A 15872-nucleotide genomic window follows, 5' to 3' on the forward strand; every position below is an offset into this window, starting at 1 on the left:
GCCCCCATCGCAGTCCGGGTCAGGGTGCCCTCCAGAGCGCCTCGCCCTCTCCGTTGTTAATTACCACTAATTGGCCCCGCTCGTTTTATCCCCCTGCTATAATGGAACCATTCATCTTTACTACTTAATGAGTAGGCACTGTAGTCACCAGCCAAGGTCATCCACAACTAGCATCCAAAAGACAGAAAGAAAGAGATTTGGAAACAATTGGGTGGGGGAAAAAAAAAAAAGAGGCGAGACAGAACAGTAGAGAGAGATGCAGAGCTTGTTTATGCTTTAAACAAGCAGACGAGAAAATGTGAATTTGCAGAAGTTTCCACACGTGACTCTGCTTTTTGGAATGTGGCCAATGTGTAAAAACATTGAGAAATGTCTGGGAGCTGTGTGAGTCTGCTGTGTCCAAAGCAAACCACAACACACACAGGGAATTTCCAAAGACAGACTAATTAAAATACCCGTTATGCAAGTGAAAACAATGGATCCCTCAAAACAATGCTGAAAGCGCAGTCAAACCGAGCTGTAAATATAAAATGTATTTCTCAAAATGCAGAAAGAGCCTCTTCTCCGGCTTATGCACACATAATTATCAAAACAATCACTCCCAGTGTCAGCACAGACTCCAGCCCCAGCGGGTGAGAGGGCAACATGTTAGCCGCCTCAGCTACCATAAAACATCTAATTAACACTGAATGCTTTAAATATTAGTCCAGTGGTTGCTTTGTATTCATTTCTGTGGTGATTCCCGAAAGAAGACAAGTTACTGCTGGAAAAATTGGCCTTACTGCTTTAGAAGACAACAAATAAAACTACATTTCCTGCAATTGCAAAGAACTTAGAAAAAAATCTATTCTCAAATTCCCATAGTAACACTGTAGTGAATCTACTCACAACAAAATTCAGAACAAAATTTCACCCAAACCTTCACATCAGGAAAAAGAATCAAACTTCACAGCAGGGTCAATATTAGTCTGATTCCAAATCGTTGCCAAATCAAATACTACCCGCTGATATATTAGTTTTCACAGTACACAACAAAGTGTTGGTTGGACAAGAAAACAGTGTGTATTTTCTAACTGTGTGAGCAATGTTAAGCCGCCAGTCTTTGCCTCAGGTAGAGCAGAAAGAATATTTCACGTTCAAGTATCATTATTTGTCCTGGACAGAAATGCCAAAATGTGACACCCAGCCATTTTCCTTGGAAACATCTTTCCATCGGAGAAGCTGCATTGTGTTGAAGTCCCTCCGTTCGGGCTCATGCAGCGTAGCGGAAGCACGAACAGTCATGTGCTCCTGCAGCGCTATGGCGTTCAGCCTGGCACGCCAATGTTTGGAAATGGGACAGTTGTCTATGGATTATGTTAATGTGGTATTCCACACTCCCCTCTGGCATGTGGCTGACATTACAGTAACCTTTGAATGTTTAGCCAACAGTAACTATGGATGTTCATTGAGTAGGGAGACGCACACGCGTGCTCGCACTCAGAAACACACAGAGACACACGGGCACAGTTGCACAGGGAGATTAACTGTGCACAGCAAACATCTGCTCTTGCAAACCGCATTGATATCCTTTGGAGGAATTAACATCTTAAAGAAATAAGACATTTAAACTCCAAAATAAAGTTCACTTGTGTTGTCGATATCTAATCCAGTTCATCCGGTTTGTGTCGGAGCAGTGGCTGGAATCTGAAATGAAACACAAGTCTGACAGGTCTGGCCATATCAGACGTGTGTAATGCAAGAAAATGAGTGAAATACCAGGACAAAATATCTCTGCTCCACACCCACTGCAACACATTACAAATATGCGTGTGTGTGTGTGTGTGTGTCACTGTGAGCATATGTCTTTGGAAGAGGATGTGGTGTGAAGCTTTTTTTCTTAAATTGTTGTGATAAAATTGATCTAAATGAGGTAGCGTTCAGCCAGGAGTGACCACTAGTGTCCTGCTGTGACCGGTGTCTATAAATCAACAATATATCCACACACCAGCTCTGTTCACACACCCACCCACACACACACACATACACACACACACACACACAGTAAGCTGTAATGGGCAATCCTAGGTTCGGTAGGAAAGGAGAAAGATGAAAGGATGTTGTGGCTGGGAAAATACATGGTTGACCAGTCAACACAAAAGACAGTGAGAGATGTGCACACATAAGTATATATTTAAGAGCATGTGTGTGAGAAAAGGACAAAGAAAAAAGAAGTGGAACTCGTAAAGAAAAAGAAACAACCTGAAGAAACAGAAAAAACTCATTAACAGAAACTCGGAGCGTCGTCCGTGTCCCATCGTTTTTCTATTTTTGTCTCTCTGTGCTTCACAAACGACAGATAGCGCCTTGCTGGTGCTGTTTGGTGGTATTTTATATATATATATATATATTTTTTTTTTTTTGTAGCTGAGCAAATTGTCCCACTGTGTCATCGCTGATTAGGATCAACTCAAACCAAACAGCAAGACATGTGACTGGAGTGCACAGTCTACAGTCTGGATACAGAGAGGAGTGCAGAGGCTTTGATGTGTAAAGTGACGGATGATAGTGATGATGATGATCATGTTGATGATGATGATTTTCTCACAGGCTGGTGAGAGGATGGGAGGATGGTGGCAGTGTGCAGTTCATACGTGTAGTCACACACACAGCGACTGTGAGGACTATAAACAGGCTTCGATGTGAACATGCTTTTCTGTAAGAACCAATCAATGAAGAAAAAGTACCTAAGTGTTAATAACATCCAATCTGATATTACACATCGTTACTTCCTGTAATAATAAACACACATAGCTAATGAAATAGAAACTACTTAAAAAGATTTTCTACTAAATGTCTTTTTAAAGTAAATAAAAAAACATGAGCTTGAATTTACAAAACAAAGAAAAGGTGTTTGGATTTGTGAACAAAAATTGTTTCAGCCTTACCTCTAAGCTTCGTTTGAAACAAGCTCACTCTGTTATATTTTTTTTTTGCTCAAGTTAAGCGTAAATTCTAATAATATTTTGTGCAGCAAAAATATTCTAAATTCTTATAAATAAATATAACTCCCCGGATAATCTGCCAATTATCCTCTTCTCTCCGCTTTTGTATAGCTGAACTGTCGAACCATTAGTTGTAATTTACAAAGAGGAAAGCGACGCAGAGTCTGGTTGGATCTTAAAAATGTCAAGCTGTGTCTTTGAATTGGAATTAATTGCTGCAATCACAAAATTGCTCATTTCTGGAGAGTCTGACCTGTACGTTCCCCGTTTCCTCTATTGCTGGCCAGAGAGGATACAAGGGAAGGGGAAGGCAGCAGTTCCTGTGAGCACAGGACAATGTTTCAGCAGTGGCCCGCAGATCTGTTCGGTATGGTGTATAAATATTCAATAGGATATGCCGGGTGTTTAAATACCTCTGAACTGACTGCTGATCCCTTGGGAGACCTAGCTAGCTACTGAGAGTCAGGGACAGCGAGGCAGATAAAAGAGGAGAGACCGTGTCTAAAAAGAAAACACGGAAAACAAAAAGAGAAGACTTCAAAAGTGAAAACAATATGCACAGAGAACTATCTGTTTAATACGTATATAGCTAACTGCCATATATTTACTTAGCAAATACACACCCCAAAAAAAAAGAAAGAAAGAAAGAAAGAAGGATTGCCCCTCATCTGGGATGGAGGGGGAGGGGGGGGGCCTTCATTCAGCCGCTCCACGTGGCTAATTAGCATATGTGAAGGTCAGGGTGTTGGCTGTGGAGGGGTGGGGTGGGTTTGGGGCACCACCACAGACACCCACCACCATGAGCTCTGGCGACCTGCCAGCCACACACACACACACACAAACACACACACACACTATTAAAGTGAGGAAACCCAATACAATACAATGGGGACAACTTGTAAATACGTCTTTTCTTTTTTTTTCTGCTTTGCGTCGTTCACAAGGCTGAAGCAGGGTGAGATCCAGAGGGAGAGGATTTTTAACTATGCTGACATTTGCCAGAGTTCAGATACTGATTCTCTCTTTCTCTCTCTCCCTCTCTCTCTCTCTCTCTCTCTCTCTGTGAACTCGGCCAGGCCCATTCCTGAGAAGTCAGCAGCCCTCCATGTGACTCACTTCAAATATCGCCTACATGTCTACATCTCTGGCCTTCCTATACTCTCTCTGCCTCTGTGCACAGCAACTGAGAAGACAACTAAGCGACTCAAAGTCTCCATGCAAGTATGTTTATGCAAACCATGAACTATTCAGATAGAAAAGACAAATGAGCATTCAACAAAATCATCAAAAAGGCATGAAGCTAATGAAATTACACTTTTTCTGGATCAGTGTTTTCTTTCTTTCTTTTTTTTTACATTTTTTTGTAATAAATAAATATCAGTGGAAGTGGAGTTGTTCAATAAATAATGATATAAGCAAAGCAACAAATTTTCTGCCATATACAGCTACTGTAGAATTTGTGATAACATGATTGTTGGAAAACTGATAATAGCTTTTCTTTGTTTTAGTGCTCAAGCTACACAGAACAGTCAGTGTAAACTGGAAGTAAAGAACAATAACAATGTGTCCAGCACTGTTAAATTATTGAAGGACATCATTTTTCTTTTCTGGTGTGTGTAGCTATGATCAAAATTAAAGAAGCCTCTTTATTCAGTTTCACTCAGCTGATACAGAGGAGAGCAGTAAATTGTAATTTGTTTGCTGTAACATTTTTAAAGGCGTCTTTGTTCATCCACAGCTGCATCTAACCCCATACCAGACCAGTGATAAATCTTATAAAGCCTACAAATCCCAGAATGCCAGAGCATGGCTGGCTCTAGTTTTCATAGATGATCGTCCAGAGAAGGATCCACCACTGCTGACATCAACTAAATAAGTCTGAGAAATGAAAATAAAATGACAATAAGATGAAATCCAGAAGGCCTTAAACAACCTCACCCACACCGGAAAAGTCCAATTCTCCCATATGGACAATTAACTTTCTTCCCCAAAATTGCTTTGCTTTTGATTTTTCTGCTCCCTCCTGACACCGATAGTTCAGACAAGACAGAGCTGAGAAACAGCTGACACCAAATCAACGCCTGCACGCAGTAATTAAATCCTTTCTTCGGGGCATTTACACATCAACCTTTGACTCCAGGGGATGTTGTGAGTGCACAGGGGGCCAGGCAGAAAAACTACAATTATTTTATTAGCCAGCTAATAATACACAAGCTGATGTCCAGTGATGTATCTAGACAGTTGTTTTTTTATTATTATTGTTTTTCAAAATGAGAATTGAATGGCGTTTTGCAGAAACCACATGCAGACCAGGGATAACCCTGGCCTGCCAATTACCTAAGCAGGCTCTGTGTTTCATCCAAGGGAGATGAAAAACGCTGCACGGCGTCCTTATCGGGCCCAACAGAGCAAATTAAAATTTCACTCTAGTGTTGCTAATCAGCACTGCGTTGGCTGGCCAAGACAGAGATGTAAACAAAACAACATAAACAAATGAGTGACGGGAGGGGGCAGAGAGCGGGAGACACAGAGAGATAGAGAGAGAGAGAGAGAGAGAGAGAGAGAGAGAGAGAGAGAGAGAGAGAGAGAGAGAGAGAGAGAGAGGCACATCGTGAGAGGGGTGGGGTTGAGGTTGGACTACTTAGTGCTGACGAAGGGGCTTTAGCCTGCTCCTGCCTGTACACACACAGAAACAAACAAACAGAGAGACAGAGAGAAGAGACACACACTCAAAGGCACACATGAGCACAAATTATAAACACACACCTACCATAAAAAGAAGCACCCAAACACACACACAAACACACCTGCGTGCCCATTTCCTGACCAGACCCCATGGGCCGTCCGTCCGAGGCAGAACATGTACCATAAATTAAATTCCAGCAGCCACAGTCAGGCCCATCACTATGCACAAGGCTCCCTGAGATAGCCGCATAATACAATGTGACATTGATGCATAGCTCCCATTATAAAGTCTTTGTTCGTATCACACTAATAATTCATAAGAGAGAAATGTAAACAGTATGCACTGGAGAGCACTGCGAGCAGGGATCATTTCAAGGTAAGCACATTACCAAGGATGGGATTGTGTTTAGTCTTTGATATGTAGAACTGAGCTTTGATTTCAACTCTAACAAAAAACAAAAAAAAAAACAAAGGCAAAACACTGAGCATAATAGTGATAAATTAGCAGAAACTGTAGATATCCATTCATTTTTGTTTTATTAGGTCAGATTTTAAATGAGTTGCTGCTGTAATTATCTAAGCAACAACACTATTTCCAACTTGCTAGGCCCTCATTATTATCTACTAATTACTTTTATTGTTCTCTGTGTGTATTGTGTGTGTTCTGATTAGTGGATAACAGACGGATCCTTGTTACAAATATAGGGTGAGACAGAAGACGCTGTTTCATTTGTGATATAAACTTAAATAAGTCATTAGGATCACACGCGTGCCGTCAGTTTGCTGCTATAGGTACAAGCCGTATGTGAGGAAGGAGAAAACACACACTGAGTGGGAACGGTGTGGATTTAAAGCAGCTGAAGAGCAAACAAACGTTCAGGTCACAAAACAGAACACTGAATAACTGTTTTCCCTCAATCAAACAGGCCAATGTAATTTTAAAAACTAGGACAATGTCATTGTGATAAGAGAGCAGACTCAACACACACACACACACACACACACATACACACACACACACACCTCTAAATGATAGATCTCCTGTATCTCTGATGTGTGTGCACACATACACACAATGTTGGGGTTCTGTCTTCATTTTGGTGAGTGGCCAGACAAGTGAGCATGAGGTGGGTGGCGTGGTGGTGGTGGTGGTGGGGGGATGGGGGGGACAGCGGTGTAAATGAGGTGCACTCGTTTCGCTCACAGCTTGCCCCTGAAGAGAGGCAGTGGGGAGGGAAATTGAATTTGAAAGAGGGGAAACTGTGCCAACAGGTGACAGAGGCGTGCTCCGACCAAACGCACTCTGAAGTGAAGCGCAGTCATATCACGGGGCCAATTTGGAGGCAGTATTATGCACTACACCGCTCGCCTTTCTCACACAGCCTGTCAGTGCACAGGAGAGCAGTGCTGCTGCTCCAAATATGAATTAAACATAGGGCTTTTGTAGCGTGAATATACTGCTGCTGAAATGTTGGTAGAGTCGAGAAAAAAAAAACACAGTAGCATATACACTTACTCCTAAAGTTGAAAACTGAAAAGAAAAAAAAATTTTTACACAAGCATTTGCAGCATAAAATGTTAAACGGAAGGTTTGTTTAAGGGGCTGATTTGTTGGAATTATTGGCATTAACAAACTGAATATAACTAGTTCAGAATATGTCTCATATAACTGTAGACTTTGACTATCCGAGATTCCTTAAAATGACGTTGATAGATATGTACATTTAATATCCAATACACACAATCACTAATAATTATTATAGTAAGGAGTGAGATTACTGTAGGTTTCTGGTGACCATCTTATCAGCACGTAATTTACTACAATCAATACCACAGCTAACCCTCCCACGCTAAAACATTCACTTCATTTCCCCAGCATCCAACGCAAATTGCCTTTGATTGAAACAATGTAGGCTAATGAACTGCTTTTGTTTCGCGAGAGGCAGACAGTATAAGCTATGCTCAACCACCTAGCCCTCCAGCCGTCCAGATGTGCCATCCAGCAGTGTGCATAATTTAGTGCATCAAAAACAACTGCAGAATAAATGGATCTTCTGGAGAGACAATGCGATTGTTTTGGTTCAGAGTCCTGAACTGGCAGCTACTGGCAGACCTGCATGCTACTGACACCGGAAATATTTCAGCACAGGGTTCAGGGACTCCCAGGGACCCTTGAATGCAGCCCCCTCCCCCACTCCCCATCCCCACCCCACAACAGAAGAAGGAACAGTTGAATAATTAGTAACACTTTCTTCCACTGTTACAGCTCAAGTGCCCTCGAGCAAGGCATCCAACCCCAGCTGCAGCAGCACCCAACAGAAAAAGTCAGCTTCAGGGGTTGTTATGTAAAACTGTGATTCCAGGAAAAAAAGTGAGTCTTTCCTTATATTTCAAAATGTTAAAGCACAAACCGTTTATTAATGCATTAATAGCATATGCAAAAGATAAAGGTGTTAAGATCATTTCTGTACATTCTGAATATACATCCAATAGCACAAACAAAAGTGGACAATCCTCATTATATAGTAAATAATTTCAAATTAACTACATTAAAACATTATTTTTCACTGAGGACTGACATTGCAGTGTTTTTGTACGTCTGTTCAGTATGGAAAAAATATGAGACTAATTATCAGGAGCAACCTAAACCTTCATAAAACTTCAATTATTGCGTTGGACGGCCTCCAAGTCTGGAGTATTCCCGTAAGACGTGAATGCAGCATCACAACAGCGCCATGGCCAAAGAGCCCTGCAAGAATCATCCTTTTTTTTTTTTTTCTTAAGTGCAGTCTGCCCAGCGGGGCCACAGGGAGCCAATCAGATGGCAGACTGGGTGTCAACTGTGTGAGCCAGGAGTACGGAGAGCTTTTAGCCAGTTTACCTCCGCTATTCAAATTCTGAACCGTGCTGCATGGGAATAAACGAGGCGCGCAGAAGCGCTCCAGCTCGATACGGAGCGCACTGACAGGGACATGCGGTCTTTGCTCGGCGGCACTGTCCGTTTGATTTTGTTTTTTTTTTTTATTTTCCCCCGATTCGGTGAAAAGTCAGAAGGTTGGAAATACCGCTGAACGTTAGCTTCTCTTATGAGCATTAATGTACATTTTCTATAGGAATATTTTACTTTGCTCGACGAGCGCCTCGAATACAACACGTCCTCTAAACAGGGCGTTTCGCAACGTGTCTGACACCACGTCGGCAGTGAAGTGAATCTGCCCAACGCGAATGTTGTGTTGTTGGTTTTTTTTTTCTTTTCTTAAACTAAAAATGAAACAACGCCAAAAATATTCAACTGGAATATTAACTATTTAAATGTGGTGACAGAAACACTCCTTCTGATGCAGCTTTTTAATTGTATTAGGCTAATTTTAAAAAGCCTTATCAATGAGGTTGCTTTTTTTTTTTTTTAATAAACGTGGGTTATCTTCACTTTCTCTGTCATTGCCTACTAAAGCTCATGCAGGTTTAATATTTGACACGTCTACACAAGTGAGAATTAGGTACATGTTGTAATAGCTTTTCTTTTGCATAAAATCCCCTTGATAAAAAAAAATATTAACCCATGTTATATTCCTATGATTCACTTACAAACTACTAAACCTTCTGGACAGACTGTATTTGTGGTCAACACAAACACACACACAAACACACACAACACCTGGCAATTATGAGTAACATACCAGTGCTAGGAAACTTAAGTGCACTGATGCGCACCGGAGCGCCTGCACTTAAGTTGCCAAAACTCACCTGCGTCCTGCCGAGGCCTTGTCCTCCGTTTCCCGGGCTCATTGAATGAGGGTGATTTCTCTGCTGTCCACCCCAGCCGTGAGCCGAGGCAGCTCCATACGGGGGCCCCACGTCTTTCCCCAGGCCCATGCCGGCTTGCTGCTGCGCCGTGGGGCCACTGTAGTCTTGATAGGCACCGCCATAACCCCGCATCATCGGGCTGGGGGACGTCAGCAGCTGGTTGAGGGTCGGGGTGGCTCCTGATGGATGCTGTTGCTGAGTTTGTCCCGGAAACCTCTGAAAGCCGCCCGAACCGGCTCCCAGGGGGGACTTGCCGTGGCTTGTTGAAGAGTTGCTCCCCATCATCATGTTCCCAGGTTGCCGGCATCCAGAAGGGCCCATCATCCCGTAGGCCCCACCGCTGTAGCCCGCCCGGTACGCCGGGTACTGGTTGTACTGGCTGTTGTGGAACCCTGCTTCGTGGGAGTTCTCCATGCTGTTATGCGCCGAGGAGTGCGTTATCCCCATCCCACTGCTTTGTTGCTGTTGTCCGCCATGTTGCTCATAACAAGGCCTTGGAGTGTAATAGTTGTTATTAAACTCAGAGTTGTTACTAGTTGGCCCCAAGTTAGAGTGTTCATACCTGGTACTCGTCATCCTCTCCGTGGGCTTACAGGTGAGGTCCCCCTCACCTTTCCCTGGCATATGCTGCTGCTGTGGCTCCCCCTGGCCCCCCAACAGGTTCTCTTTGCCACCGTGGTGTTGGTGATCCATACCTCTGTCCCCACGGGGCCCCTGACCGTTGTTATTGGCGGTGTTATTACTTTGGATCTGTCGCTGCTGATGTGGCGCAAATTGGCCGAATTGCGGCGGCTGCTGCTGCTGCGGCAGCGGCTGGGACTGAGGGGGATCTCCGCTCCCCATACATTTCAGCTTGTGGTTCGCGATCAAACCCGTTTCCATCGAGGAAGTGGTTGAATTAGTCGACGCCGAGGCGGACGTAAGGTTATTCCCATCCTTGTCGTGGCCGTCCGGAGCGTTGTGAGTCGTGGAAGTTGAATGAACCATGTTGAGCTCGTTTCGGCGGTGATGGTCTACATTATTCAGAGTCCCATCTCCGGCACCCAGCATCGGTCCAGTTCGCTGTACGGTCCCTCCTCCTCCGCCTCCTCCGGATTTCCCCGAATTGAGCTCCGGACCCAAACCGCTGGACAATTTCTTATTTTTGTTATTAGTTCTGGTCGGAGCCGATGCCACTTGCGCAGCCATGGTCACTCCAACATCTCAGCGCGCAGTGACAGCAAGCCCCGACCAGCCTTGCACACAGAAAATAATACAAGAGGGGAAGAAAAACACAAGCTGGGAGGTGAAAATATATTCAGTGGAAAAGCAAGCTTTGTTCTAGCGCTGGTGTTGCTGTGGTGGTGGTGAAATGGTGCGTCAGTGAGGCTTCATGTTGAGAGTTTCTCTGCCAGGTTTAAACGAAACTTTTTTCTTCCCCCCTCCGCCTCTCCTCCATCCCGGTTCTCGGTAATATGTAGCAGCGTCTCCCGGAGCCCTTGTGGCCCAGCATGGCATGAGAGAGAGCGGGCTCTACCAGCTTATCCACCTCCAGGGCTCCGGCGCGCCTCACATGGAAAATCCGGACTGGAGTAGCGAGCCATTACGCACGATACATTTTGTTTCTGTTGTTTTTTTTTTTTTAACGATGCTTTGCAGGTTGGTTTTACAATAAAAAGATACACTAAGGTGGAAATATTTTGACATGTTATAAATGTCTTTATTTTCATTATATCGAGATTTCGTTCAATAATTGCATGTCAGACGCTCAAGGAAGGACTCCTTCCTCATGAGTTTAAGGTGCCTTTCATTTTTAAACAATCGATAACCGGAGAAATCGTGCATTGTCAAATTACGCACGGACGCTGCTCCTCTGCACCGCACAGATCCTTCAAATCACGAGATGTTAACTTTACCCGAGCGAGTCTTCGCAGTTATCCAGATCTGATTTTCCCTCTTCCCACCATCTCTGTCCCTCGGCTCAAGCCAGTTCTCTGCAGCTCTGACAGGAGTTGGACACGCAACCACAAGCTGTGCGCAATAATGTTGCCATCGGAATAAGAATGTAATCACGCTTTATAGCGGCTATAATGTTGTAATATCTGTAACACAGAGTTCCTCCAGTACGCAATCCACTACCAATCACTTCTATTCAAACTGAAAGGGAATAATGTTCCCCTTCAAAAAAAAAAAAAAGAAAAAAAAAGAATAGTAATCCTGTAATAAGAGGGAAACCATGGAAATATCTCAAATTTTAAATTATATAATATTACTCAGAACTATTCGGTGTGATAGAAGATTTAAAAAAATGCCTTTCAGTACTATTAGGTCAGTATAAACTCACTGTAAGTCTCCATTGGAATGTAATATGAATATTAAAGCCATTCTTCATTAGGGTCTTAAAAGGCTACATTCTTTAATTTCCTCCCTTCGATTTACTTTGTCAGAGACAAACTTGTCTGAAGTGATAATGACAATGAACTGAAAAAAAAAAAAAAAAAAAAATCAACCCCAGGCTGCAGTGTAGGACCACACAAAACCAAAGTCTACAAGATATGCTCCCCCATCAGTGGTATTCAGACGTGAATGTAAAATAGTGCTTAGTAAAGAAGCCGGGTTTGTCTGTTGGGAATGAGCAGAGGGTCCGCTTTGATGAGATCAGATGCATTTGATCAACAGAAGGAGCTGCGGATGAAAGAGGGGTGGTGGGATGGGGATGTGGGTGGGTGGGGTGGGAAGAGGAAGATTTGGGGATGAGAGTTGTGCTGAGGACGGCCATGAAAATGATGATGACGACTGGTGGTGGGAACACACGTGAGGAAGATGATGCTGAAGATGTCAGTGGCAAACGTAATGATGGCTGTAGTGATGGTGATGACTACAGGGATAGTGATGGCCATTTGTTTTTGTTGTGTTTTTAAACACCAAACTGCTGCTGTAGGTCACACATGTTCAAAACAAGGAGTCAAAATTCACTCTGCCTTACACTTCGTGTAAAGCAGAAGATAATTCACTATGAAGCCATGTTCATGACAATGGGAAGACCCCTGCTGGAGACACAGTGTTAGTACAAGTTAGAGCTTAAAAAAAGAAATTGAATTTTAAAAAAAATCAGAAACACACCGTGTTTCACTGGGACAGCACAGAAATTCACAGTATAAATTTGTGATTTTGCCTCTATGCCACATGAAAAAAAAAAATCACAAATTCATATTATCACATGACAGCAAGAGGCTTAATCCAATTTTTCCCAAATGGAAGCTCACTCATTGGAGACAAATAAAAGCAAGTGACATCCCCAGAAACCTTTCCCTGCCGTTTGCCTTTATGAGTCCATATGGCAGAGGATAAAAGCTATAACGCTGTTATGGTCCAACTGCAAAGTCTCCATGGTGTTCACCATCAGTATGCCCAGGCCCAGCCTATAGCATCAACACGAGCAGATGGCTATTTATCTATAGGACAACCTGAGTAGACATCACATTTACATCCTCAGTGAGTGTGTGAGACAGAGAGCAGGTGATAGAAAGTGACTGCCGTTGGTGCGTGTATGAGTATAGACAAAACTATATCTCCTTAAATGATCAAGGCTTTCTGTGTGTTAAGTGTCATCATCACTGGTTATGTGCACTTTTTCTGATTAGAACAAGTCTCATCCACACCCTTCACGCTCTCTGTACTTTGTGCACATGACGATTCAGGCTCCCATCGGCGTCCCAGATCAAAGCCTCAGCTCTGATCTCATCTAGAGCAACACTAAGGCTGACAGTGAGGGGACCTCGAGCATTAGCATATTCTATGATGGCGCCCGGCTTTTCAAGCCGTTGCCTCGGCTGCAGCTCTGGGTGTGCCGCGCTGTGGCTTTGCAACTCTAATTTCCCTCTCTCGCTCATTAAAAAAAGCCCACTGTTCTCCTATTAATTCGCAGACACACTGATCTGTTTGAATGGCGAGGATGGGTGGGTGTGTGTGTGTGTGTGTGAGGGAGGAGGGAGGTGGAGGAGGGCAATGGCTCAGCGCATTTGCATTTATGTTTAATTTATAACCTTCAGGGGCCCCCTGATGCAGCAAGATTGAAACAATAACTCCAGACAAACACAGGGAAGAGAGGAGGAGGAGCCGGAGGAGGGTGGATGGGATTAAAAATATACAGATCTGGGATGGTATGTGCTTTGAATATGTGTGTAAGAGCGTGTGTGTGTGTGTGAGTGTGTGTGCATGCTGGCAACAATACTGTTACAGCCTGTGCATGCCTTTTTGCGAGTATTCATTTGTGCATCTGCATCAAGGTGTATCTGAAACACACACACACACAGACACACACACACACACACACACACATACATACGTGCACTGACAGAGAGGCAGAGGTCTCCAATCCGCAGGGGGATAACATGCCATGGTGAGTGTCTGTCAGGAGGAGAGCTGGAGTCTGTTCTGGGGGAGTCTGCAGGGATCTCCCCCTAGCAGCACAGCAAAGAACAGCACAGCACAGCACAGAAGCAGCAGCAACAGCAGCAGCAGCACAAGCCTGGCCAAGCACAGAAAGTGGGTCAGCCCAAAACACACACATGCACACCCAGATACACACACACAAACACGCACACACAGCTCAGACAGATGCAGCCCCGGTGTCACACTGTGGGTGTGTTTGAAGGAAAAAGAGAGAAAGAGTGTGCAGACAGAGAATGCACGGGTGATGGTTTGTGTACGTGAGAGACAGAGCAGTACATATTTTTGCATTAGTGATGTTGGGGGTGGGTGGGGGGGTCTCGTTTAAGATAAGGGGTGGATGGCTAGGGGGGTGGGGGGGGTTGCTGAGACAAAAAAGCCAGCCAGCTATTGTGAGAACACCCTATGGAAGTGCATCAAATTGATCCATAGTCTTTTCATTTCAGGCTTGGGTAAATAACAGCATTTGCAATGATCAGTCTGCAAAACCAGGCAACGATGGGCATGGGAGCATACAGTATATGTGTGTCTGTGTGTGTGTTTGTGTGGTAACAAAACACATCTCTTATTCCTTGCTGCTCCTTGCGGAGTCGAGGGCCTCACCAGAGCCCTACAAACAGCTATGATGGATAAAATGTTTTCAACAACACTTGAGAAGAGTGGATGCTATTGTGTCCGCCTGTAAACTGAAACACAGAATCACAGAATTCCCAGGATGCCGCATGCTCTATTTATGTGTTATGAAAAACATGACTCAAAAGAAAACGGAAAACAGCCATGCTCTACTTTCACTGTCAGCTATCATGTGAAGTGTGAAGAGGAGGAAGAGGATGAGAGCCAGATACAGACAGGGAGAGGAGAGCAGAGTGATTTTCTTCATCCACACAGATCCTATCCTGATGGTGACAGGGGACTGGGCTCTCAACCACCCCCCCCCCTCCAACATACCCCTCTCCCCCCACTGCTCCTCTCTTTCCCTTCCCTTCCCTCGCTCCCTTCTCCTGACTGGAGGAGTGTGTGAAGTGTCCCCCGAGAGGCACAGACTCAAAGACGGTATTTACAAGATCCACACTGAGCCCACTTTTAACTGCCTGTGAAGAACTTCTCCCGCCGCCTTTGATGTGCCAACCTAATGGGGAAGAGCTCGCCGGCAGTCATTGCATATGTTAGCGAGGCAACGTGAGCTAATCCGCTAGCATTGCAAGGTAGACTTCATGCTGCTTGCGGTAAGTGAACACTTGAAATGCTGTATAGCTTTGGTGCATTGCTGCCCTTGGAAAAATCCCTACTGGCAAACAGACGCTGATGCGGCGCATCAACTTTTACAGCAAATTAGAGGCACCAGCAGCAAAAGACAAGCACTTTGCTTAGTTCATGGTGGACTTTACCTTTTCATGAATTCATATAAAAGTCTGCTGATGTGGCCATGACGACTATAATAAAACATCAATAAGATGTGTAAAATATAAACCCAGTCATCTGATTATTTAACCAGTTTATGGTAAGTAAATTAGCAGATCCTTCATCCATTTTTTTTTTACATGAGTTGGGAAAAAAATACTGTGGTGCAGTAAATTAGACAGCATTATGATTCCCCTGCCACTTGACATTTCTACCCAGATGGAATGAGTAACATCAACAAAGCAGTCAGCTAAGTGAGCTCTCCCACATCGAAAAACAGTCTGCAAGTCTGTTTCATCCCAGGTTTGCTTTGCTCTTCTCTCTGGCAAACGTGAGGCAAGACGACAGATGAATCGGAGCGACTGGTGGCCACTGCCTTCTGTCAGTTGTAAGGTCAAAGGTTGCATGGCACATTTCGGGACTCATTTTCTTAGCTAACCCACAACCGCTCATACACACACACAAACACACAGCAAATACACAGAGGGTAAAACACTGACGCTTGTCCAACTTAGTTTTATCTTTAACAACGGCACTGAGAAGGGAAGCTTTCATAGCAAACAG

General features: G+C 44.0%; 1 protein-coding gene across 9 annotated transcripts in view; it reads right to left on the reverse strand.

Moving 5' to 3' along the window:
- LOC121197003 (AT-rich interactive domain-containing protein 1B-like) overlaps nucleotides 1–10930 on the reverse strand; it is a 166985-nt gene extending 156055 nt beyond the window's left edge. For all 9 annotated transcript variants that reach the window (XM_041060308.1, XM_041060314.1, XM_041060313.1 and 6 more), the window contains exon 1: nucleotides 9417–10930. In XM_041060308.1, the coding sequence (XP_040916242.1) occupies nucleotides 9417–10664 (1248 nt within the window). In that variant the 5' untranslated portion in view covers nucleotides 10665–10930. The remainder of the gene's footprint in view (nucleotides 1–9416) is intronic.
- Between the last annotated feature and the right edge of the window lie 4942 nt (nucleotides 10931–15872).

This window comes from Toxotes jaculatrix, chromosome 17, assembly GCF_017976425.1.
Source record: "Toxotes jaculatrix isolate fToxJac2 chromosome 17, fToxJac2.pri, whole genome shotgun sequence".
NCBI lineage: Eukaryota > Metazoa > Chordata > Actinopteri > Toxotidae > Toxotes > Toxotes jaculatrix.